The sequence below is a fragment of the Macadamia integrifolia genome, chromosome 4, assembly GCF_013358625.1.
Source record: "Macadamia integrifolia cultivar HAES 741 chromosome 4, SCU_Mint_v3, whole genome shotgun sequence".
Lineage (NCBI taxonomy): Eukaryota > Viridiplantae > Streptophyta > Magnoliopsida > Proteales > Proteaceae > Macadamia > Macadamia integrifolia.
The window spans coordinates 35,458,720-35,485,132 of NC_056560.1; the positions used below are offsets into that span (position 1 = coordinate 35,458,720).

Genomic DNA, 26,413 nt, shown 5'->3' on the forward strand with positions numbered 1-26,413 from the left:
TAAACGAGATTAAAACTTCTCTTAATCAATTCCCCAAGCTCCTGCCCTGTTTTTCTGTTAAAACCTTAGCAGTACCTGCTGCCCCCCTGCTTCTTCCGAAGAGGACTAGATTATCTGGTTTGTTTGGTAGATCAGACCAAGAGAAGAACTTAACCCTAAATCTTAGGCTGATTTGATTTTCTCAGTAAGCCTCTATTCTGTTAAAGCCTTAGTGGTACCTACTGCTCTCTGTTTTGTTCTTTGTTTTGATAAATTTATATTAGATGCTATCATTGTGTTTACTGAGTGATGTACATATTTGTTGCATGAATATATGCCTGTAGTTTTGCTCCGAAATTGTTAAATATGATCTGTATTAAATGTGCACTGTATTGTTACCATGCCTTTTTACGCTAGAATTTTAAAGTATTATTGAATTTCAGGCCTGTTTAATACCTGTACATATCCCCATTTACCATATTCAATCGGTGGGTTATTGTGAATGACAAGGACCTAGTTGCCGGATTTCTATATTTTGCCTGCTAATCCCTGTTTCTTGGAAATGTAGTCGTGAGATGGTAGATGGTTAATAAATGTTTGATTTTGGATCACTGAACTTGTCTACTGATTGAAGTTCTTGAATTTTTTCAAGCTTTGGGGTAGTGTGGATGTGCTTATGACTGCTTTATGAGCTGGGGTGGGTTGAAAGTAAATTTTGAGCATTGCCCCTTTTTTTTATTTCTTCATTATTTTGGTACGTAGTTCATAGTTTGTAAGGAGGTAAGGCGACGGAGGCATTTGAGGGTCTTTCGGAGCGCCTTAGCGATAAGGCGGGCATAAAGCATCGCCTTATCGACTAAAACGTTATTGTGTAATTTTTTTATAAAACCAATCTGTTTAGCTCAAATCCTAGTTGAATCCTATTACTCATATGTTAAATAAATATTAAAAGTTCAAATTCATACCAATGTAGGATATTCATCAAGAAAACAAATCAATAAAGTGAATAAACTAAGTTCATCTTCATCATAACATATTAACATATAATATAAATACATAATTAGAAATAAAATTATAAATATAAAGAAAAGAAGACATAAAAAATATAAGTATTTATTATACTTTCCTCTGTGATGCCAAAATAAGTGCCTAAGCCCTAAGGTCATCCACTATATTTATACTCTTGTCAAAGAAGAATGAAGTTCACCATTGCCGAAGAAAAATAGTCGCCTGGATCAGTGGTTCTTCCTTGTTCTTTGATTAATTCTCAAAGCCCTTTCTTAAAACCTTTGACAAAATCCAAACCCTGTTTGTGAATCGTGTTTTTGTTTTGTTTGTTTTGGTTATTTTTTGTGGAGTAAAGCTGATCCCACACATCTCAAGTGTTAACAAAACTATACACCTATAAAAAAAAAATCTATATTTGGAATCTTCATCAAGTAATTTTAAAATGTGTTTTAAAAAAAAAAAAAAAAAACCCATAAGGCGCCACTTCACAGAAGGCGGAGCACTGCCTTACCATCTCTAGACCGCATCAGCGCCAAGGCGTTAGTAAGGCGACAACTTAGCAGCGCCTTAAAAACTATGATACCTAGATTCTTGTTGGGAAATTTATAGGACTTGCATCACGTGAGCTGTTCAATTTGTCTTCTATACATCAAGCGATTCATTTTTGTTTTCCCTTGTATCATATTTACAGTGTATTGTATTCTGAGTCTCTCTCTCTCTCTCTCTCTCTCTCTCTCTCTCTCATGTTGGTTATGACTGTGATGGTCCATGATTTGTTTTCCTGGGTAGATGAGTCTCCATGAAATTGTATGCTTCTAATAATTTGATTATGCATTGACCTTTTCTGGTCAAAAGGCTGAAATGCTGACTTCAATTTGCTGTATGCTTCCAGCACAGTTCAACTCCTGATTAGGGACAAATTCTTGAGTTGGAGGCACCCCAGATTCATCGGTTAATGAGGACATCAGTGGAGGGTTGTCGGTGATCTAAAATGAGGCTAATGGTCTCATTGATTTGGTTTCAGGCCTTTTGCTTTATCCTACTTCATTTTGATGGCTTTACAAGTCTTGGTTGGTGTTGGAGGTCCCAGTGGTGGAATTGTGAGATTTTAAGTGTTGGAGTATTTTGTACTTAAAGAGTTCACAGGAAAGATGCATGTGCAGGCGCATATGTCGGGACAGATTTCAGGGCAGGTACCGAATCAAGCTGGTTCTCAGGTGTCTGGTCTACCTCAGCCAAATGGAAATTCTCTACCTTTGCAGACACAAAGTTTAGGTGGTTTTCGTGGTACAGGAAATATGGATCCTGAGTTTGCTATGGTGCGCAAATATATGCGGGAAAGAATGTAAGTTTTAACTTTTTTTTTTCTTGTGGTGTCCAAATCAGTTGGAGCTGAGGATCTTTCTTTGTCACGTGAGTCTGGTTATTGCATTTAAACATTTCACGTGTCTGGGAATTTATTGCTATTGGTACAATGCATTAAAAGAATGGGAGTGGATACCAAAATAGAGTAATCCAGGGGTAAACATTTGTTTGACTATTTTGCTGAATTCTTTTCGGAAAATTTGGCAGTTCCATGTCTAGGTCCTCATCGGCTCAGCCCTATACTTCATCTCCTCTAATTTTTGTTTTATTCTATAGGATCTCTGTTATGAATTTAACATGATAGATAACCTTATTTAATACTTTTTTATTTATCTGAGTACACTATGTTAAGCATTTTTGTTTCCCTATTAACAACTTGTGTTTGAAGTATGCTTTACGATTCAACCTTATCTTTTCTTCATTCCTCCCCTGTGCAGCTACCATATTTTCCAGCAGCGACAACCGACATCTCATGAAATGCAGGCAAGGATACCGGATATTGTAAAACGCTTGGAGGAATTGCTTTTTAAGGCTGCCACCACAGAGGTTTGATTTGAGTGTTTGGTTTAGGCTGATGTAAGCTGGGTTGGGGTGGGGGTGGTGGGTGAGTTGAGTAATAGCTAGGATATTTTCCCCCCCTGATTTTTAGTAGCCTGTACAAGCTGACTGCTGTATGCAGACTGTTTGCATTCATGGTTTCTTGTCTTCACTTTCTTATTGTTCATGGCGGCCATTCATTTTGAACATATATCTTTTTCTACATTAACTCGTTAAGTTTCCTGATTTATGTGCTTCTTTGTATCACTAGGAGGAATATATGAACATGGATACATTAGAGCATCGCTTACAAGCTTTGCTCAAACGTCCAACTCCCGGTAGCCACAACCACTATCTTGTTTCTTCTTCCTCGTCCATTGGCACAATGATACCAACCCCTGGAATGCCAAGTGGTGGAAGCTCAAATGCAACTGTTACTTCTATGGAGAATTCCATGATTTCTGCCAATGCTTGTAATTCAGTAGCACCAAACACCGTCAACACAGGAAGCTTGTTGGCCACTGCCAATGGGTCTGCTGGTGGCATTCATGGCGGTAACTTTATTCCGTCTGATGATAATTTTAACTCTATTGTTTCATAAGCTAGCACCAATTACTTTGCATCTTTGGGTAAAGTGACAGAAACTACTACTGCAGGATCCCTATCTAATGGATATCAGCAATCACCTGCCAATGTTTCAATTTGCTCTGGTGGAAATAATATGATGTCATCAATGGCTGTGCAAAGAATTGCAAGCCAAATGATTCCTACACCTGGATTGATTAATACCCAGTCCTCTATGAATTCTGAATCTTCTAATGGTATTGAGTTTTCCAGTATTGAATCAACAATGATATCACAGCCTCTGCAGCAGAAGCAATATATTGGTGGTCAAAACAGCCGTATATTGCAAAGCCTTGGATCACAAATAGGCATTGGTATGAGGTCTAACTTGCCACAGAAGCCTTCGTCTTATGGGTTTTCAAATGGAGCTCCAAATGGCGGATTAGGTTTGATGGGGAACAATATGCAACTGATAAACGGGCCTGCATCGTCTGATGGTTATCTTCCTGCCTCTTCATATGGTAGTTCACCGAAGCCTTTAAGTCAGAACTTTGGTCCACAACGTCAGCAACAATTGATGCAAAGTATCTCTCTCTCTCTCTCTCTCTCTCAGGACTTTTATTTACTCAAGAACCTCATAGGATGTTTTTCTTTCTGCACAACAGCTCTGTCCCAGCATATGATTCAATCTGGAGGTGATGTGTATACCATGAATGCTGCTAATCTATCTGGGTCAGGAAACATATATGGCACTGCAACATCTGTCGGGCCTACTATTAATAGCCAGAATCCAAACACAATGAGCTTGCAGGCTAAATCAAAACCGAGTTCGGCCTCTCAAGTTAATTTGCAGGCATTACAACAGACTGCACATGAAAAACCCCTAGATGTCGATCAATCATCAAAGATGAGTTTCCAATCGCACCAATCAGGTAGAGAAATTCTTTTACGATCTCATCAACAGATGCAGAAGTTTCAGCAACAGCCTCATCAGCTTCAACAACAATATCTTCAACATCAACAAAAGCAACAATTTCAGCAGCAACAACAACTTTTGTTGAGGAATGATGGTTTCAAAGAGTCTCAGTTGGCATCAAGTATAGGTGGTCAAGTAACCTCGGAGCATGGAACAGAATCCCATAATGAAATCCTGCATTCTCAGGTTCATGAACATTTCCAGATTTCTGAGTTACAGAATCAATTCCAGCAGAACAATGCTGCTGATGACCGTTTAACTTGTTCTCAGTTGCTTTCTCATCCCTCTGGCCAACAGGATTTCTGCTCATCAATTTCCCAGGATTCTCATCAAATGCAACAATTATTGCATCCAAATCAGCAGGTGGCGGAGTCCGAAAACCATTTTAGTTGCATCCCTGCTGGAACACAAACAGAAACTTTACTTCAGGGCCAGTGGCATCCTCAATCACTGGGAAAGTCTCATGTAAAAGATTTTTCTTCACTTGACCAGAATGTCCAAGAGGAATTCCATCAGCGAATAAGAGGACAAGATGAAGCTCAGCGACCTTATCTATCTTCAGAAGGATCTATCACTGGTAAAATTGCTGCTTCAAAAAATACTCTGGTGCACCCTACTTCAAGTGATGCATCCTGTAGGCCTGGAAATGCAACAGAACGGCGATGGAGGAATCAGCAGAGGTGGTTGCTGTTCTTGGATCATGCCCGTGCATGTTCAGCTCCGGAAGGAAAATGCCCAGAAGTTAATTGTGTAACTGTACAGAAGTTGTGCAGGCATATAGTGAGGTGCAATGTTGATAATTGTCCGTATCCTCGCTGCCACCCCTCCAAGGCGTTGCTTCTACATTTCAGAAATTGCCGCGGGCCAGAGTGTCCTGTTTGTGTTCCTGTGAAGAATATTTTACGATTGAATCGTCAGGCCCACTCTCGTCCATCTGACAGGAGTTTACCTAATCAGATCAATGGATCTTGGAAATCTGTTGATACTTGGGACACTGCTGAACTGGCTTCAAAAACAAGTCTTTCAACTGCTGAAACTTCAGAAGACCTACAATCCTCAGTGAAACGTATAAAGTTGGAGCACCAGTCACCGACTGTTATGCCCAAGGGTGAGAGTCCACTATTTTTGGTGTCTGCGACTAGCCAACCTCTTGCGCCCCAAGATGCTCAGTCCCAAGTGTGCCAACAGGTTGACATGTCTATGTCTGTTAAATCTGAGGTTACAGAAGTAAAGATGGAACCATTTGTAAGTTCTGGTCAAAGAAGTCCTAATTTCAGTGAAATTAAGAAGGATGATTTAGATGACATCTACAATGAGAGACCTGATGAACATATTATTCCCATTGAGCCTGCTGGTCTTGCTAATCAAGAAAGCATGGAAGTTGAGAAAGAGATTGAGCAGGTTAAGCAGGAAAGAAAGCAGGAGACATTATCTTCTGAACAAGTAGCTGGAACCAAATCAGGGAAGCCAAAAATAAAGGGTGTATCATTGACTGAACTTTTCACTCCCGAGCAAATTCGGGAGCATATTTTTGGTCTTAGGCGATGGGTTGGCCAGGTTAGCATTCATACATTGTGCTCCTTTCCCTGCGGCTAATTGTTCTCATTTTAACAAGTGTACTGTCAACCATTTAATGATTTGTCTTCATGAACATCTTTGGTCTGCATTTTGAGTTTCTGTGAATGAGTATTCCAAATTGGTATTAAATGGGAGGCTGGACCATTATTTTATGTGTAATCTGCCCAGCGGTTTCCCTTTGTTACAGGGAGTTAAATTTCATTTCACCCTATACTTTTTTGTCCATTTTTATAATTTTCGAAAGATGCCTTTAGAGGATATTTTTTTGGAATGCACAACTATTAGTTCATTCTGAGGATAAAGGGACTCAATCTGATCTACTGTGAGAATATGATATTGTTAGTGGATTTGATTGGCCCATGAAAACCTTGAGACATTGTTCAAACTCCTAGTTTAATGTTTCTCTCACCCTCTCACCCTCTCTAATGAAGCTTTTATATGCTTTAAATTTTTTGTTTTCCTTGTTGGACGTAGACATGCATTGTGACCTAGTCTTTTATCTACCTTTGCTTTACTTTAATTGCCTAAAATCCTGTTCCTCTTTTTTTTCTTTTTTTTTTTTTTTGTGTGTGGGTGGGGGTGTTCTAGTTTCCTAACTTTTAGGAGAAGTGTTGAGGTTTGTTGTGAGATATTAATTTGCCTTCTCTACCTATGTAAAGTTGATTCAATCTATGGTCATCTTTGTTGAGGTTCTCTTTGTGTGTGCATATGTAAGTTTATTTGCTTTAATTTTTGTTTCCTTATTGCCATGTTTGGTGTGGATATGCCAAGATTTAATCTTTAATTTACACTTGCTTTATTTGTTAGGGGCATCTTTTTGAGTCAGATGATTACTTAAGGTGAAATGATTACTGATCTGCGTAAGCCATATCACATTACCTGTTCTGTGTGTTTAGTTGTGCCACGTGGAAAGGGTGATGTGTGCAATTCTTATTGTTGGATATTTAGGAAATGATGTGGATTGACCACATGTCAAATATCAGCTCCATCTGTGCGTGTTTGTGGAAATTTATTTGCTTTAATTTTTTGTTTACTAGGTGGTGAATATGCCAAGATTTAGTCTTCATTTTACAACAACAAAACAACAACAAATCCTTGCCCTACAATCAGCTCTATTCTACATCATACTTGATACAAGGCCTAATCTATGCATACCTTTCCTCACCACTTCTCCTAAGGTTACTTTAGGTCTGCCCCTTGCTCTTTTAGATCCTTCAATTTGAGTCAAATCACTCCTCCATACTGGAGCATCCAAAGACCTCCGTTTATTCATTGCACATGGCCATGCCACCTCAAACGACTTTCTCGTCACTTACCATGTATTAGAGCTACTCCCGAACCAGCTCTAATATGATCATTCCTTCATCCTTCCTAGTTTTACCACTCATCCATCTCAACATCCTCCTCCTCTACATTGGGTTTACTTGCCAATGCTTCTTAATTGTCCAACATTCTGCACCATACATTATATCCTGTCGTATGATTGTCTTATAAAATTTTCCTTTAGTTTTAAAGGAAAGTATCGATCATACAACACTCCGGACACACCTCTACACTTCATCCATCCTTTTTTAATTCTTTGCAAAATATCTTCTATATCTCCTCCATTTATGATTAGCCCAAATACCTTAAATAATCACTTTGTGGAACTCCCCTCTAATCAAATTTCACCACCTTGTTATTTGTCCTTGTGTATCCAAGTTACACACCATATACGTCTTCTTGCTACTTATCTTAAAACCTTTTGATTCCAAGCATGGTTTAAAGTATCAGTCTGTATCGAATCGTATCGGCCGATACTTATCAGTATCGCTATGGACCGGTATGATACACTTACAAAAAAAAAAAAAAATGAAGGATAGGACCATAAATGAATACATTCAAATTCATTCAATAAAATATGTTCAATTCTTACCATAGTTGTCAAGGCATTGCCTAGGTGGTTCAGCCGCCTTAGTGCACTACATGTCTCCTTGCCTAGTTTGGTACTTATTTATGTCAAATATTAAATAAGTAAATGTTTTTATATTTTTTATTTCATTTACTTGAGATATTATTCATGAATAAGAAAATACTCTATTTGAATCCAATAGAAATAAATTTAAAATCAAATACCAAAAGGATAAAAAGTCAACCCTCCAGTCCAAGAGCAAAAACTTGATTTATTTTTTATTTTTATTTTTTATTGTAGGGGCAATTTTCAACTTTCAAATTCTAGGGGTTTTCTCAATTTTGAAATTTCATAAACCTTATCATGTTAAAACATTTTTAAAAACCAAAAGTGCAGAAAAATAATCTTTTGTTTTGATGTCCTTAAAATTATTTTATTTCAAGGGATTTTAATAGCATTCATGCACTTTAAAATAAGTTTGACGGAACATAACTTTGTCTTTACAACTTAGATTTTTTTATTTTTTGGATGAATAAATAAATTCATTACAAAGGAGAATAATATACAAGGGAAAGAGGGGGGGGGGAGAAGGAACAAAACCTTAAATGAGGCAAAACAAAAGGGGGACCAAAGCCCTAACTAAGAGAGGGGATACATTGGGGGGGAGTTCCCAGGAAGAGATCATCAACCTATTTTCAGGGGAGTCAAGAACATGCCTTTGACGAAGACAACCAATTTTGGAGTTGACTTCAAAATAGATGGCCTTCCAAATCTTATGGCATGATCGAGTATTGGTAGTCCATATACGGAGTTTACGCTCCATCCAAATATGAGAGATCGTGGCTCCAAAAGCAAGCTTCCCAATATTGTCACAAATAATATGGCCTCCATAGGTCATATTAATCCAGATCCACTCTCTAGACGAAGGAAGAATTCTTTTGTGGGAGGGCCAGCAGGAGGAAAGAACTTTTTTCCAGATGGAAGAAGAGAATGGGAAGGAAAAAAAGCGGTGGTCAACATCTTCAGGGCTATTCCAATAGAGACAACAAGAGGGGGGACTTGAATGTGCCGGTGGATGAGGAAAGAGTGGGTGGGGAGATAGAGATAGCGTGCGAAGCTGTGAAGCTATGGTGCGGGATGTGGCCTTCAAACCAGATGTTGCACCAAGGCACTAGGGGGCCTTTGGAGCGGATGAATTCCCAAGCAGAGGTGGAGGTGAACTGTCCAATGGGAAAGGGGTGCCACAGGATTTTGTCCTCTCTTCCACTGTGACCAGGAGGGATAGGGGGGAGAGAGGGATAGAGATCAACAAGGAGAGGAGGGTAAAGAGGATGGGGGACCATCCATCAACAAAGATGATGACATTGACTTTGGCTAGCCTATTCAGACTAGAGGAATAGATATATCTAGGAGAGATCAAAAGAAGAATGATGCCCAAAGGGTGCCAAGGGTCCATCTAAAGAGAAGTATTGGAGCCATTACCTATAACATAGGAAATCGCACCAAGAGCTGAAGGCCTATAGCTAAGGATTTTGCGCCAGATCCAAGAGGCATCTTGGGAGGGGTCCATAGTCCAAAGGGAATCAGATTTTAGAGGCTAGGAGTAAACCTATGACACCCAAATACTATTGTGCTTGTAGACAAATTTCCAAGAGCTTTAGGATGCCAATAGAGTTGACATCTTTGATTTTCCTTAACCCAAGCCCCCCTTCTGATATGGGGCTTCACACCTTAGACCAACTCATGGGGTGGAGGAATTTGATCAATTCAGCACCTTTCCAGAGGAAGGAACATAGGAGGGAATCAATGGCTTTAGAGGTGGCAAAGGGAAGGACAAAGACACCAGACCAATAAAGGTACATGGATTGGAGGACTGATTTGATTAGAACCAGCTGACGGGCATAAGATAGAAGCTTGTGTTTCCAGACCTGGAGCTTTTTCCTGAGGAGGCCGAGAAGGGGAGAGTAGTGGTGAGAGGAGAGCCTGGTGGAGATAAGAGGGAGGCCCAAGTATTTAACAGGAAGGGAACTGAGGAAGAATCTACAGATGGCAAGAAGCTGGGCTTTGCGCTCATTAGAGACACTAGAGAGGAAGAGGTTGGATTTGAGGAGGTTGATCTGGAGTCCAGAGAGGCTCTCAAAGAGAGAAAGGGAGGACATGATGTTGGTAATGGAAGAGGGGTTAGCTTTGGAGAAGATCATTAAATCGTTCACGAAAGCAAGGTGAGTGAGCAAGAGACCTTTGCATTTGGGGAGGGAGAGATAAGGTGCTGGTCAGTCAATGATTTGATGGACCGGAGAAGACCTGAGGGCTAGAGAGAAGATAAAAGGGGAATGCGGGCAATCTTGTCTAAGGCCGACCAAGGTAGAGAAGTAGCCAGCCAGGCTACCATTGACAAGGACAGAGAAGCGAGGGGAGGGATACAAGAATGAATTCAAAAGGAAGAGGGGAAGGACATGTGGAGTAAAACAATGGAAATGAAATCCTAACGGATGGAGTCAAAAGGCTTGTGAATGCCATTCTTGAAAAGAGCAGCCGAAGAGAGATTTACGCTCAAATCCTCCGACAATCTTGTGACAAAGAATGATATTATCAACAATGGTTCTACTAGCAATGAAGGCTGATTGGTTGGCATTGAAAAGGGAGTCAACGACAGTTTGGATTTTGTTGGCAAGGATTTTTGCAATGAATTAAAAAAGATTGCAGGGGGAAATGGGTCTAAAATCGGCCATGACTTGCGTACCCTCTTTCTGGGGGATGAAACAGAGAAGGATATCGTTAATACCATTAATTTGGGAAGGATTTAGGAAGAAGCTTCTGATGGCAAGGATGAGATCATCACGGATGATATGCCAGCAAGCAGAAAAGAAACCCATGCTAAAACCATTAGGACCCGAGACTTTATTGGTTTTATGGGAAAGGATGGACGCTCTCGTCATCAGAGGGGATGGCCTGGAGGGAAGGAAGAAGATGGTCTGGGATGAACTTGTTCAGGAGACCATCTGGCAGTGGGCAGGGGAGGTGGTGGAAAAGGTTAGAGGAGGAGGAGATTGTTTCTGCTTTGATATCCGCAAGCGAGGTGAGCTCAATGCCGGATCTGGAAAGAAGCTTGGGGATAGAATTGGCATAGGTTCTGGCCTTGATTGATCTATGGAAGTAGGCGGAATTGGTGTCTCCCTGCTCAAGCTATTTGATTCTTGACTTTTGATGCAAGAAACTTCCCTCTTGGAGCTTTGCCTCATCTTCAAGCAAGCGGTTATGAAGATCAGAGAAGACCCTAGATTGGATGAGGTCAAGCTTGTTCTGACAGGAGATGACCTGCTCAGAGATGTTTACGAAGAAGCCGGAATTTCAAGCTTTGAGAGTAGTAGCCTTGTGTAAGGATCTTATCCTCTCTAGCTGTCTCCCCATCCAATCCTTTCTTCGCTACCGCCATAACCTGTCTCCCCCCCCCACCCCCCTTGTTGCCTTTGCTGGAATGGTATCGAAGACCCAAATCGCCTTTTCTTCAACTTCCATTTCTCTTCCTTGGTTTGGAAAAAATTCTAAGTCTTTGCTGGCATGGTAGGAGATATCCACTTCCTCTTCGTAGACAATGGATCTGGATCAATAGACCTTTGCCGGTTCTTCGAACTAAGACTGTTGGGAAGCTCGCCTTTTATGCCACCATTAACCACCTTTGGATGGAGAGAAACCTTAGAAGATGGACTTCCAATTCCTGCTATTTTGATAAGATTTGGAAAGCCATCTTCTTCAAGGTTGGTTCAAAGCGTCAATCTCTCCACTGCCGTCTGGTTGTTGCCTCTCCAAGTAATAAGCTCATTGTTGGTTCTAGGTGTCTCCCGCCCTCCTCCCTTATCCCCCTCAGGGTTATTGTGGCTCCTTTTTTATATATTTCCCTCTTTTCTTTCTCTTGGTAATGAATTTTTATTCACCCAAAAAAAAAAAAAAAGTAGAGATCTACATCAATTAGAAAGAATGATAGGGGATGGACTATGAACTTTGGACAAAGAAGAAAACAATTTTGACTTACCTATTATATGGGTAGCAGCATCAAAATCAATTATCCAAAGAGTAGAAGATGTGGTAGTAAGAAATGTTGATGTACCTATATGGCCCAGCTGGCTAGGTAGATGTGGAAGAGGAACGAGCACTGGATGACTCAAGATTTTGGAGATGTTTAGGTAGTTGATTTTAGTCGTATTGTGACATAGAACCTGATGGAGAAACTCTAGATGAAGAGGCAAGGGTGGTGTCGGCAAAAGACACCTTCTCAATGGTACCGCCTGACACAGTAGTATTAGCTAATTGTTGAGCCCATTCTGTTATACCGTGTTTAGCCCAGCATGTCTCAATTGTATGATTGAGCTTGCCACAAAAAAAGAATATTGTCTGGAGGATCAGTCAGTTTGCTGTCCACCGGTACCGTGACCATGATTCTCCGTGAGCCTCAACCTCTCCCAGGAAAAGTGGAACCACATCCACAATTGGCAATAAATGCATAACTTCCCTTATGAGAGGGTGAGATGTTAGCTCTGGATGGAGTAACAATATACTGAAGACGGGAGAATGTCTCATTCAAGGAAGGTACCTTCTCCCCAGCAAGCAACTGGGTCCGGCCATAAACTTTGCAACTTGAATTTCAGCCCGCTGAATCTTCAACTGTTCTAGATCAGTAGTAAGAGGTTGATGAATATTGAGATCCTCATAGGTACCCTTAAAAGCACTAAAATACTCATTCAAAGATTTGTCCCCCCGCTTTAGTTAAATATTTTATCATACATATCATAAATATCAGATCTGTTCTTCTTTTGGGAGAAGCTTTCCTTCAAGTCATCTCAATCCCCTTTGGCATTGGTGTGGAACATGACATTTGTTTCAATAGCAGGGTCCATACTATTCCGCAACCATATGAGAAGAGTGTCATTCTCATGCTCCACTACTCAATAATCTTTAAATCAGAAGGTGGTGGTTTGGATCTGATATACGTCATCTTTCCTTTAGCATTAATATAAGCCTTTACTGCCTGGGCCCATAACAGGTAATTAGAAACTCCATTGGGGTTTGACAGTAGAAATCTGGACATTAACATTGCCAGCAAAAGCTTTGGGATCAGTCATCATGCACAACAGCAATAGCAAAATGTGGAATCGAGAAAATCAGGAAGACACAGTTGTGGCCAGCAAGTAATATAGTCATTGAAACATAAAGTAGACACCGTTTTATCGATCTTATAGCCTGGAGATATATAGTAAAACAATCGGGGAAGAAAACCCCACAATTTAACACTGATCTAATACGATTCCAGAAACCAGTAATCAATAGATTAAAATCTGAACTTGAAACACCCAGATTTTGGGTGATTCAAAATTACAGTCAATCCAAAAGGCAGATTGCCTTCAAATTGAGTTGAAGGACCTTCCATGTGAGGGCCATAAGGCCCTAGAAAATCAACTGACTCTGATGGTCATTTCTGCAAAAAATTAACCCAAAACAGGGTACTGCCAGCAGTAGGAGATGTGACTCTGATCAGTCTCGAAAGGGGAATCAAGTGTGCATACCTGGGGGGGATAATAAAGCCCTAAAACTTCAAATAAAGTTGATGGTCAGATTTAAATTACCAGGGGGAATCGATTCAGTCAACAAAAAACCAGGTACCTTCAAGAAAAAAATTAATTAAGCTGATTTAGATAGATAATTAACACCATGTACAATATTTTGCAGGGAGTATTCTTCATGTAGATAGCATAACTGAAGAGAACACTAGTTTTTCGTTTGACATAAACTAGGTCATCATTGTAGAAAGTTGCAGCGAAGGGGGGCTGCACACCACAGGAGAAAAATCTAACTAGTAATCTCTCAAAGCAGTATTGTTGAGGGTTGCAAGCACTGATCAAGCTCTCTCTGGTACCATGAAACAATATCAGAAGTAGGAAATCAAAACTAGCAATGTAGAAGAAGACAGAAGGAGGAGGAGAAGAGAGAAAGCAAAGAGAGAAGACTGCCGCAAGGAAGAACAGCCCACACCTTGTGGCAGTCCCCTTACCAACTTACATAATAGATAATAAGGTCTAGTTACTATGTCGCAAGGACTAGAAGACTTTTCAGACCTTGTGGCAACAGAATACTAATTAAATTAAACAATAAAAACTAAAGATAAACAAAACAGAACAGAAGACTGCCTGGTTTGACAGTAATGCCTCTGTGGGTACTATATACACATCTTAACAGTATCAACGGATTGACCTTGAGTTATCTGCTGCACCATCAGCTTCTTTATTTTATTGATCACGCGAGTCTAACGCTACTGGTGACCTATCCTTATTACAATCTCCTGTTTAATCCAAAGTTGTCCTTGCTTCAATTTAATTTTTTATCCATGAGACTTGTGCTTCAACGCCCTCCCTGAACTTCCCAAGGTTTTATATTCTGGCAAAATTTTCAGAAATTTGAGGTTTTGTTCGTCTTTGATGTAACTTGAGCAGAACCTCAGTGGAATTAAAGTTTTCAAATTAATCTCTTGCAGAATAGGAATTTGAAAAAGGGAGAACAGGGGAATGAGGAAATGAAGAAAACAGGAAGGAGGAGAAAGACAATGATACTACCTAGTGTGGGTTTAAGCTTTCCCTCACCCCCTCACCCCCTCACCCCCTTGCCCACCTAAAACACCTGCACTTACATCGAAATTTGGATAAATTTTCAGTTCCAAACCAGGCCACTGCCTAGCTCGAAGCTGTCGTCTGAAACCATGCTCCTTTCTTGTTACTCCCTTCTCCAACACCTACATTTGCAGAGGAAAATGTTTTTGTTTATGAGGTGCTTCTGATACCTTTTCCCCCCCTCCTGGCTTATTTCAGCATGACACATCCGTAGTTGTCAAGGCATCACCTAGGCAACCAAGTGCCCTTTGCTGGAACGGCTCCTTGGTCGCCTAGGCGATGCTTTGATGCATTGTTGATGTAGCCTTGCTTTTTTCCCTTCTCCAATGCCTAGGGTTGCCTAGACACCAGGACAACTATCACACTTTGTTAGGTGCAAGAAACACCACTGAGCGTCCCAGTGCACGAGGCTTCTGCTACTGCAGGTTCTTGGAGGGGCAAATGTATGAAGCCTTATCCCCTGCTTCACAGGAGAGGCTGATTCCAAGTTTTGAAGATTGTCTTAATGCTGTTGTCACCTTGATACCCATTATTTTTCTAAGATACATGGGTGGCGAGACTATAATTTTTTACTGCATTAGTTATTTCACTCCATAATATATTACAAGACCAATATTGATGATTTTATTGAGGTCATTGCTAACGTTAAAATGTTGATAGCATGTTGATGTTACTTTGTCGAATTGCTTGGTTAATTTGTCTCTTCTTCTGTGGTATTCACTTTCTTGGATGATCTTTTTCTTATCTGCTTTTACAGAGTAAAGCAAAGGCAGAAAAAAACCAGGCAATGGAGCATTCAATGAGTGACAATTCTTGTCAGCTGTGTGCGGTGGAGAAACTTACGTTTGAACCTCCTCCTCTATATTGCACACCATGTGGTGCACGAATCAAGCGTAATGCCATGTATTATACCATGGGAACTGGTGAGACACGGCACTACTTTTGTATTCCTTGCTACAATGAGGCTCGTGGAGACATCATTGAGGTTGATGGGACTCCTATTCCGAAGGCAAGGCTGGAGAAAAAAAGAAATGATGAAGAAACTGAAGAGTGGGTGAGTTCCACACCCTTGCTCTTACTTTTTTCTCTTTACATTGTTTTTATTTCCTTTCCTTTCCTTTTTTTTGGGGGGGGGGGAGAGGGGTGGTGGGAGTGGGAGATTTATTTACTTGCACTGTGGACTGATGGTGGAAAGAATTACTCTGATTTGTTCCTTGGGTGTTTGTGCTTGCAGTGGGTTCAGTGTGATAAGTGTGAGGCTTGGCAACATCAAATATGTGCTCTTTTCAATGGTCGAAGAAATGATGGGGGGCAAGCTGAATACACTTGTCCTAATTGCTACATACATGAGATTGAAAGGGGAGAGCGTAAGCCCTTACCACAGAGTGCTGTTCTTGGTGCGAAGGATTTGCCCAGAACAATCCTCAGTGACCAAATAGAGCAGCGACTTTTTAGGCGACTGAAACAAGAGAGACAAGAGAGGGCAAGGGTTCTGGGGAAGAGTTATGATGAGGTGATCTTTATCTGATTTTTAGAAACTAGCAATTACGTAATTTGTCTTTTTTGTTAGATACACAATGAGCCATCTTCAAATTTCATGATGTAAAATTTGTGACACCGTCTCTTTAAGTACTTTTATCTGCTCAATTGTGATCAGAGTCATCAGACAGATGTCTTTCCGAAATATTTGCCATAGCGTATGTGTATGTCATAGTGTATGTGTATGTTCCAAAACTAAAATGTTCCAAGACTCTTAGTTTTAGAAGCAGCTTAAGGCAGTAGAAGGGGCCTCTTCAACAGCTTCTTCTTGTATACATGTCTGGCTGCAGTATAATGCTAAGATGTTATTTTGGATATTAGTTCCCTCCCTCCTTTCTCTTCATACACTTACTGTGTATTTATCTCGTAGTTAAGTTTGGAAATTCAGGGTTTTGCATGCTGTTGCCAAAACAATAGTTACTTGTCCTTTATATGGATGTCAAGGTGGCGCCTAGCTCCTCCTTGAGTCTAAGGTGACAACACACCCTGTTTGATACTTCACGAGTTTACGTTGATTTATGTTTTGTTTTTTGATAAATATGCTTATATTATATCCTATGTTTTGTTTGTTATATGTTGGTTTTCTAACATTAGGTCATTACTATCATAACTATATCATATTTGCATTGATGGATTTTGTTGCATTTAAGCTATATAAAATTATCATTGCTATATTACATAAATTGCATGCTAGTTGCCTAGGCGACCCCGCCGATGCCTTGGGTCACCTACTCGCCTCGACAGCTATGTTCTCATTTGATACTAGTTTTTTTTTTTTTTTTCCTACTTTAGCTTAGATTGTACTTTTGTTGCTTGTTTGTTCCTATTTTCAACCTTTGTTTCTTGTTTATTTCTATTCTTTAAGCTAATTATTAGTTGATATTACCAGGTTCCAGGAGCAGAAGCACTTGTAATTAGAGTGGTATCATCTGTAGACAAAAAGTTGGAAGTGAAGCAACGGTTTTTGGAGATTTTTCAAGAGGAGAATTATCCATTGGAATTTCCATATAAATCAAAGGTGTGCATGACCTGAAGTTGAAGTGTTTTAAATGGGAATGTACTTTGTTTCGTATATAACCAATGACATTTGATACCTGCTGAAAGCAATGGCCGTTTATTTTTTTCTTTCATAATCCATCTGTATCTTAATTTGTTATTTCCAATTACCTTTTGCACCTTCTGAAGACTCAAATATAATAGCTCGCAAATGCTTCTTCCAGGTAATTCTGTTATTTCAGAAGATTGAAGGTGTAGAAGTTTGCCTCTTTGGCATGTATGTTCAAGAATTTGGTTCAGAATGCCAGTTCCCAAATCAGCGGCGAGTATATCTTTCGTATCTGGATTCTGTCAAATACTTCAGACCTGAAGTTAAAACAGTTACTGGGGAGGCTCTTCGCACATTTGTTTACCATGAAATTCTTGTATGTTTAGTATTCCTATTTCCTTTTCTACTTTGTAAATTCATGCAAAATATTGATTTGTTTGGGCTTATTTGATAGTTATCCCTTTAAGAGTTCCTAGGGTAGTCTCTGATGAAGACTTTCCTGTTCTTCCATTTCAGATAGGATACCTTGAATATTGCAAGAAACGTGGTTTCACAAGCTGCTATATATGGGCTTGCCCACCATTGAAGGGTGAAGATTATATTTTATACTGTCATCCTGAAATTCAGAAGACACCAAAATCCGATAAACTCAGGGAATGGTGAGCCTTTTAACTTACTGAATTAGATCTTACAAAACATTTTTTTTCTTATTGGTTTTGCTTAACTTTTTTCTTCAACTGATGCACGATAATCTTTCCTCAGGTATTTGTCGATGCTAAGAAAAGCAGCCAAGGAAAATATAGTGGTCGACCTGACTAATTTATATGATCATTTTTTTGTATCTACTGGTGAATGTAAGGCTAAGGTAACTGCAGCTAGACTGCCATATTTTGATGGCGACTACTGGCCTGGTGCTGCAGAGGATATAATTAATCAGCTCCGTCAGGAAGAAGATGGAAGAAAACAACAAAAGAAAGGAAAAACCAAAAAGACTATAACAAAAAGGGCCCTGAAAGCTGCTGGACAAGCGGATCTTTCAGGCAATGCCTCAAAAGATATTTTACTAATGCAAAAAGTAAGCTCGTCTCCCATGTTCTCTTAAATTTGTCATTTTCTGATGTCACCTTCAAGTTTTCTTATTTGCATTTGATTTTGTCCTATGAGTTATTTAGAAAGTCAAAAATATCTAGTTGTGCTGTGTTTTTAAAGAGTTCTTTTGCTAAAGAGTTTTCTTTAGACTTAGTAGTGGTAATATAAATTTAGCTTTGCTAACTGGTCATTGTTTTGACATTTTCAAATGCCATTTTTGTTTTCCAAGTTTAACTCCTGTTATTTTACGATTGTTTAATGATTTGCTTCTGCAGCTTGGTGAAACTATCTGTCCAATGAAGGAAGATTTTATCATGGTTCATTTGCAGCATGCCTGCTCTCACTGTTGTATTCTTATGGTGTCTGGAAATCATTGGGTTTGTAATCAATGCAAAAATTTTCAGCTTTGTGCTAAGTAAGTGTCCTCTACTCCTCCCTATCTGTTTGTCTTCCGGCATTCCTCGCCAGCTCTTAGAAATTTTATCGAAAATTATATATGTTAGCTCTCTTATAAGATCCCTACTAGGCGGATGGAGATGGCTAATTTAACCTTACTATCTGGACATCTGTATTTTGTTTTTTGGCTAAATAATAATTCTACCAAGGGGAGGGACAGAGGATATCCCTCAAAAAAAGGAGAAAATGGGGTTTTCTATACTTTACAAGGCCAATAAAGCCACAATGCCCACAACTATACAAAAGGAATCAGCCAGTTTTTCTGGGAGAAAGACATTCTCCTAGATCCCCAGTGCAGTGTGTGTTGACAGTGTTTGGCTTCACCTTTTTTTTTCGATTTTTATTTATTTATTTATTTTAATGTCAGTGATATTCACCTGTATCCATGGATCATCCATATTGATTGAGGTCCAACAATATCATTGAAGATGTCTATCTCAATCTTAAGATGACCCAACAATATAAATCCCTGTATAATTGAACTCATCTCTGCCTTCTAGAAAAAGAAATAAGGTGAACAAACCCTGCTATATTCAAACTTTGACAAAAATATACAAGATGCCTTTAGTTTCCTCAGAGAGAGTGGAATGCTTTAAAGAACAAGTCAAAGTACTCTGCATATTTTCTAATGAATCTGGGGATTCATTTAAACGTATTTACACATGTAAGAGTGATTGGATACAAAATTAAACCATCCAAAGTGATTTTATGGTCTTGAAACCTAAGTAATAGGCCTTCCATGTTGGCTTTGATCCGTATGGAGAATTAGAGGAATGAGACACATGACAAGATAATGTATTACAATTTTTATTGTATTAGCATTTTAATCTCATTTTGGGTTAGTGGTATATGGGAAAGCACAACATTGTGACAAAAACTGGTAAACCAACACATTCCATGAATAATGATATTACAATTTTTTTTTTTTTAATTGCATTCTTATTGGTTATGAAGCAGTTTTTTTTTTTTTTGGTTTTGTTTTTGTTTTTGCAAAATTTCTTTATCTGTTTATATTTAATTTTAAATTCTGAATCATAAAAAATTAAATAGAATTTAAGTACTTAAATCAGGTTGTAGGTGGTTCATTAGAGTTCATACATAATATTGGGAGTAATTATGTACTGATATAAGGTGAGAAAATCACATGTTCAGCACTTCTTTGGGGAGAAATTCTTGTTGCAAATAAGTTTGAAAAGGGGAGGGGGGGGGGGATCAGGCCTCACGATTTCAATAATTTTGTCAATAACAATTTCGTTCCAATGTCGAATTTTTACATAAGATTTTAGCCAAGATGGCACAAAATTTTGCCAGACTGAAACATTTCCTTTAGCTTTCAATTTTGACCTCCAGAAAAATAAAAATATTCTGCTGAATTTTGATGATTTCTAGCAAAATGTAGAACACCGTTTTGTTGTATGTTGGTATTCCGTGGGGTCTTTGGTAACCAGTTGAAGTACTGGGATTGTTTTAAGATTTTTTGAAGCGGTTTCCAGTCGGAAAGCCAATCTTTAATAAAAGCCAAGTTCCCAGTAGCAAACATTGAAAATCTGGTTCAATGAGCTGCTAGGATGCAATGCAGATTTGGTTCCCTACCCAAAGTATACATGGTAATGCCTTTGGGTGTGAACCATAGACAGAAATTGGTTCGTGATCCAGTGAGAGAAAGGAATGGAAAAGAAATTAACATGCTTGGAAAGGGAAATATATGGACATGCTTTGTACCTATCAGCTCCAGCTTGGTTTGGAATCCACTTTGCAACCATGAACCACCAAGGCAAGGCTTAGGATACACCACTATCTAGTCTACTTGGTTCACTCATTTAATGGTTCTTCTTTAGTGCTTCCCTTGGCCCTGGGTGGATTGAAAGGTAAAAGCATAGAAACTGTAAGGAGGAAAGATGATTCTTATCATAGCTGATTTAGTTAATGTCCAAATTCACTGTCTCCCTTCACTGACTTTCCCAGAATCTGTTTTAGAAAGAACAAAATGTATGCAGCATAACTCCATCCTGAGGATAGTAGGGTGATTGAATTGATTAGAAGAATAAGGGTTTAATTTAGATGAATTACTCCATTGAACAAATCTTTACTTTCTAAATGGCTTTGGATATTCAATTGTGAACGAATGATATGGCCGAAAATGGAATAGCTAATCAATGGAAACTCTGGAACTTTGGAGAACTTATAGGTGGGGCTTATAGAGAAGTATCATGGTTTCCATTGAGCAGTCCAAGCGGAAAATCAAATCAAATTAGGGTTGGTCACTCTACTTTGTTTGGGATGACACTTGGTGCCTTGACCACAAGCAACCTTCTAGATGCACCATTTAACTTTATGTGATCCCTTGTACTGATAGTGCATTTTTTTTTCTCATTGCTCGTGAGTAAATTTTATCTTCTTGTCATGGGGAGCATGGGTTGTTTAGCCGTGAGAACTGAGGCAGCTGATACCCCCCCCCCCTTTGAATGATAGGTGTTATGAAGCTGAACAGAGAATTGAGGAGAAGGACAGACATCCAATCAACAGTCGGGAGAAGCATGCACTCTTCCCTGTGAGTCTCCTGATCCTACATTTTTATTATCGGAAGATTATTTTCTAGGCCTGTACTTCACCTGCATATTTACTTTGGTCTGTAACTACTGCTCCGTCTGGTTGGATGTAAAATGTCATGAAATTATCTGAGTTTAAAAACAATACAAGATGAAAATTTGTAAAGTCATTATGAAAAATAATTCTGTGAAAAACTCGAAGACCAAATTACTTTGATTTTCGTTAAGAATTATGACAAAGGGATAAGAAATCTATTTGAGAAGTGTTCAAAACTCCCGTTATATTTTTGTTCTAATTTGTTTCAGTTTACTACATGTTCTATTTTAGTTTTGTTCTAATTATACTTAACAACATTTTACATACTCAACAGAACCTTAGTTAAATCATGTAAGCTGAATAATGAAAATCATTTGGAAATTTTCATGAATATGAGATCTCTAATTTTGGAAAACAAGGCTTTAATACGGGAAACCATCCTTGTAGAGTGTGTGATCTATATACTTTTGTGATATTGTGTCAATGGAGATGAATATTGATCCAATTGCCAGGATATTGTAATTGGAGTTTCTGTGGATACAATGATCTCTAATTATGGTGCTCATGCAGGTGGAAGTGACTGATGTACCTTCAGAAACTAAGGATAAAGATGAGATTCTTGAGAGTGAATTCTTTGACACTAGGCAGGCGTTTCTTAGTCTTTGTCAAGGAAACCATTATCAATATGATACTTTACGACGTGCTAAGCATTCCTCTATGATGGTCCTGTATCATCTTCATAATCCAACTGCACCTGCCTTTGTGACAACATGCAATATCTGTCATCATGACATAGAAGCTGGTCAGGGATGGCGTTGTGAAATCTGCCCTGATTATGATGTATGCAATGCATGTTATCAAAAGGATTGTGGGGTTGACCATCCTCATAAGTTGACAAATCATCCTTCTTTAGCTGAACGTGATGCACAGAACAAAGAAGCTCGGCAAAAACGAGTTGTACAGGTGTGTTTTCTTTTCTTTTTTTTTTTTTGTTGGTAGAGGTGTGTTTCCTTGTGCTCGCATCAATTGGTTCTGGATATGCTGATGGTTATCTGCACTAGTGCATGTTTGTGCTTTAACTGCCTATTGTGGTTACGTTGGCACTGCACTTTCCACTTAATGTTCCATTGGTAGCTATGGATCCCTCTGCAGGTTGTTCTGCCTTTGCTTCCGGCGTTTGGAATTGAGAATGTTTAATGAGCCCCAGAGGTATCACTGAAATGTGCTTGGTGTTTATTAGCATTTCTATCTTTTTCCTTCCTTTTTTCTCCTTTTGGCAGAAAAAAGTCCATCTATATATAAATGTATAGTGAAGAGTTTCTCTACACCGGCACCCAAACTTATGCTACTTTGTAGGTGATGTAGCGATTTCAACCATATAGATATCTTGGTAATAGTGTCACTTAGCCACATCGAAATTCTAGCTTTACCAATTTGCCATGTGGCATAACTTGGGTGCTGGTGTAGAGATACCCTCTGAACCCACTGGTGTAGAGAACACCCCTCCGTCCCCCAACCACAAAACAAATACTTTCTTAGAGACATCTGATAGTGCCTCTCTTCCGTTCATTTCCTTCTTATGTTGGGGTCTGCCTGGTGTCCTAACTATTTATGATTGATGGGGAGTTTTTTCTTCTAGTTTGTCAGTTAGCTAATTTATCCAGATTTCCTAGGGGGGAGGATAGTTTTTGGCACTTTACGACTGAATCCAAATATGGGAGGGATGGTAATTGTTGGTACTCAGGTATGACTGATAGGACACACTTGCGCGCCCTTTGTAGAGTATATGGGAATTCCTATCGTTTTCTGTTCCATTCATTATATATGAGGTGGACGTTGGTCCTTTTGTAAGACTTAAGACTTGGGGTGGGCAAAATCCCTTTTTGTAGTAGATTCCTAGGTCCTACCTAATCCTTATGATTAATGGTGGATCATTCAGGAGTGTTTCTATTGAGAATAATGGGATCTCTTGGGACGTAGGGGCATCTTTTACAGTCCCTATTCCATTTCCCAACATATATGGACTTTCCTGTGAGCTAGTATGGTTAAGCTTAAGATTGATGCTCATTAGGCACCACAGGTCCAGCTGGGATAGGGGGTTGTCTTTAGCGACCAAGAGTGGACCTTTACTGCTTGTATTCTGTGGTCTGATTGGTTCTGGTTCAGTTGCAGCGAAGCTGAAACCATCTATCCAAGTCTTTGAGATAGCTGTTCAGCATGGTTAGATGCACTCTGTTAGAAGGCTGTCGTTAGAAGAGAAGAGAAGAGAAGAGAAGAGGAGTCCTGCGGATTGTGCAGGCTCCTCCCTCGGTGTTTTCCTAGTCTAACCAGGAAAGCTAGGACTTATGTTATGTTAGGAGTTAGTTGTCCAACTAAGAGAGTCCTAGTTCAGCTAGGACTGATTAGTCAGTTTTCTATTATGTTTTGATGTTTTTAGTCCTACTAGGACTGCTGTCCTTCTTGTAATAGGCTGATTAAACTACTATATAATGGAATAGAGGAGGGCAGCCCCAACTCAATCGATTGGGACTTCCTTGCATAAATTGCAGTTCTTTCCTCTCCACGAACATCTCATTGGGATGCTGTTATTCATATTCTACAATATCTCAAGAAGGCTCCAGGTCGTGGATTGTTTTACTTTGATCATGGACCATGGTCGCGTTGAGGGTTTTTGTGATGCTGATTGGGCTGGATCTCTTGTTGATAGGCGATCAACTATTGGGTTCTGTACGTTTGTTGGTGGTAATCTTGTGTTTTGGAAGAGCAAGAAGCAGATTGTTGTGGCTAGGTCTAGCACAGAGTCCGGGTACCGTGCCGTGGTTCATGTCACCTGTCGGTTGATATGGATGAAGCAGTTGTTGACAGAACCTGGGTTTGAGTGCACTTCGTCTATGCAGTTGTGGTGTGATAACCAAGTTGCGATCCATATTGCATATAATCCAGTGTTCCATGAGAGGACAACACATGTTGAGGTTGACTGTCACTTTGTTCGAGAGATGTGACAACGAGTTATTTCTACTAATCATGTTCGCAAAGGAGAGCCACTTGTAGATGTTTTCACTAAGTCGTTGGGGAGTGGTAGAGTGGACTATATTTGTAACAAGCTAGGCATGATTAACATCTGTACTCCAGCTTGAGGGGGAGTATTAGAAGGCTGTCGTGAGGAGGAGGAGTCTTGCGGACTGTGCAGGCTCCTCGGTGTTTTCCTAGTCTAACTAGGAAAGTCCTAGCTCAGCTAGGACTGATGTTATGCTAGTAGGAGAGTCCTAGTTCAGTTTGGACTGATTAGTTAGTCAGTTTCCTATTATGTTTTGATGTTTCTTGTCCTACTAGGACTGCTGTCCTACTTGTAATAGGCTGATTAAACTACTATATAATGAATAGAGGAGGGCAGCCCAAACTCAATCGAGTGGGACTCCCTGCACAAATCACAGGACTCATTCTCTTTTCTTTTGCACATGTCATATAGAAAGGGAAATCCAATGGATGGAGGTTGTCTTGAAGCAATGCCTGGAGTTCCTTGGATTTAGTTGCATCTAATCAGGAAAGCCAGATCACCTTGAGCTTTTGGGTAGAGGATGTGATCATCCAATTCTTTAGCTGATGAATTGGTACCGGGGTTGGTAGGGATATCATATCCCATAAGAGTAGTCTGTTTTTTTTTTTTTTTGGAGATGTTCCAGCCTTTTACATTTGTGTTCTTGTAATTTAGTATTTTCATATTCCGTTTGTTTTGATTTTCAATAAAAATTTCTATACTTGCAAAGGAAAGGAAGTCTTTCGACCATCTTAAGTCTTACACATGGCATCTCTGTTGGGGCTAAATTTTGTGGACGTTGTCCAGACATGATCTGTCTATCCGGCAAGTTTCAGTTCAATCAAATCTTCACGTGTAGATAAAGCGTCAAAGTTGGTTGGCAACTGTACACAGTTGAAAACATTAAGTAAAACTCCTAATATCGTGGTCATTCGGTGAAGTTGGGACCTGAAACTTTACAGCTGGCTAACCTGAGAGGTGGGCTTCCATGGATGATTTGATTGTTCCAGTCCGTCATATGTGATTGGCTGATTGTTCTATTCTCATTTTGGAGCAGACTTCTAATTCTAATTTTTTGCATTATGCGGATTTTGTCATTTTCTTGTAGTTCAAAAATTTTATTCTCAGTAAGTGGAAATATTTGATTTCACTACAAGGTCTCATGTGTGATGATATGCTGTTGCAGCTAAGGAAAATGCTTGATCTTCTGGTGCATGCTTCTCAGTGCCGCTCTCCACAGTGCCAGTACCCGAATTGCCGCAAAGTTAAGGGGCTTTTCCGCCACGGCATTCAATGCAAAATTCGTGCTTCTGGAGGTTGTCTTCTTTGTAAGAAAATGTGGTATCTTCTTCAACTTCATGCTCGAGCATGCAAAGAATCTGAATGCCATGTACCACGCTGCAAGTACGTATAGTAGTTTCTCCCATCTTGAAAATTTGTCACCTCCTTTTGTTGTATAAAACATATTTAAGTGTTCTGTTTACATGTTGTAATTGCCCAGGGACTTGAAAGAACATTTAAGGAGGCTGCAGCAGCAGTCTGATTCTCGGCGGAGGGCTGCAGTGATGGAGATGATGAGACAACGAGCAGCGGAGGTTGCAGGGAATACAGGATGATGAATTTGTACATAATGATAGACTTCTGGGACAGAGAGCCTTGAGAGAAACGATGTTGATCATGTGCAAGGGGGTGATCAAATGAGCTACTCCAAGAACTGTTTTGAAGGAGAAGCTTAACAACTATATGCTGAAGGGAAAGGAATACCAGCAGATCTTCTAGGAGCTTCTCTTGGGGAGAGGGTGGTTATGGAGACCAAAAGGTGTGATCTGTTGGTTTTTTACTGGCATGATGGTATTGATGGCCATAAACACTCTGCAGTACAGTCAGTAGAGTATACCTGCCAGAGTCGCCCACTTCAAGCACTGCTAACCATATCCTTCCAATATGCTAGTTGGAGTAGAATATTGATCAATCTTCTGCCCCGCTGAGGTTATTCTTTGATTTATACGCTGTATTTCAGTGCCATCGTTGGGTGGACTGGTGTACTATAGATGTCATAATTTGTCTGAAAGATAAAGAAAAAGAATTCCTTTTTTTTTTTTTT

General features: G+C 39.6%; 1 protein-coding gene across 2 annotated transcripts; it reads left to right on the plus strand.

Moving 5' to 3' along the window:
* The first annotated feature begins 1,849 nt into the window (after positions 1 to 1,849).
* On the plus strand, positions 1,850 to 26,411 carry LOC122076546 (histone acetyltransferase HAC1-like). Of its 2 annotated transcripts, XM_042641899.1 has the most exons (17): positions 1,850 to 2,332; positions 2,790 to 2,898; positions 3,161 to 3,443; positions 3,546 to 4,037; positions 4,119 to 4,615; positions 4,727 to 5,986; positions 15,315 to 15,611; positions 15,792 to 16,070; positions 16,986 to 17,114; positions 17,317 to 17,517; positions 17,658 to 17,800; positions 17,904 to 18,216; positions 18,506 to 18,645; positions 21,159 to 21,237; positions 21,843 to 22,235; positions 25,496 to 25,713; positions 25,811 to 26,411. In XM_042641899.1, the coding sequence occupies exons 1-17, from the start codon at positions 2,139 to 2,141 to the stop codon at positions 25,923 to 25,925; spliced, it is 5,142 nt and encodes a 1,713-aa protein (XP_042497833.1). In that variant the 5' UTR covers positions 1,850 to 2,138; the 3' UTR covers positions 25,926 to 26,411. The 2 variants fall into 2 exon arrangements, with proteins under 2 accessions (XP_042497833.1, XP_042497832.1); XM_042641898.1 differs by having other exon boundaries at positions 4,119 to 5,986.
* The last annotated feature ends 2 nt before the right edge of the window (positions 26,412 to 26,413 follow it).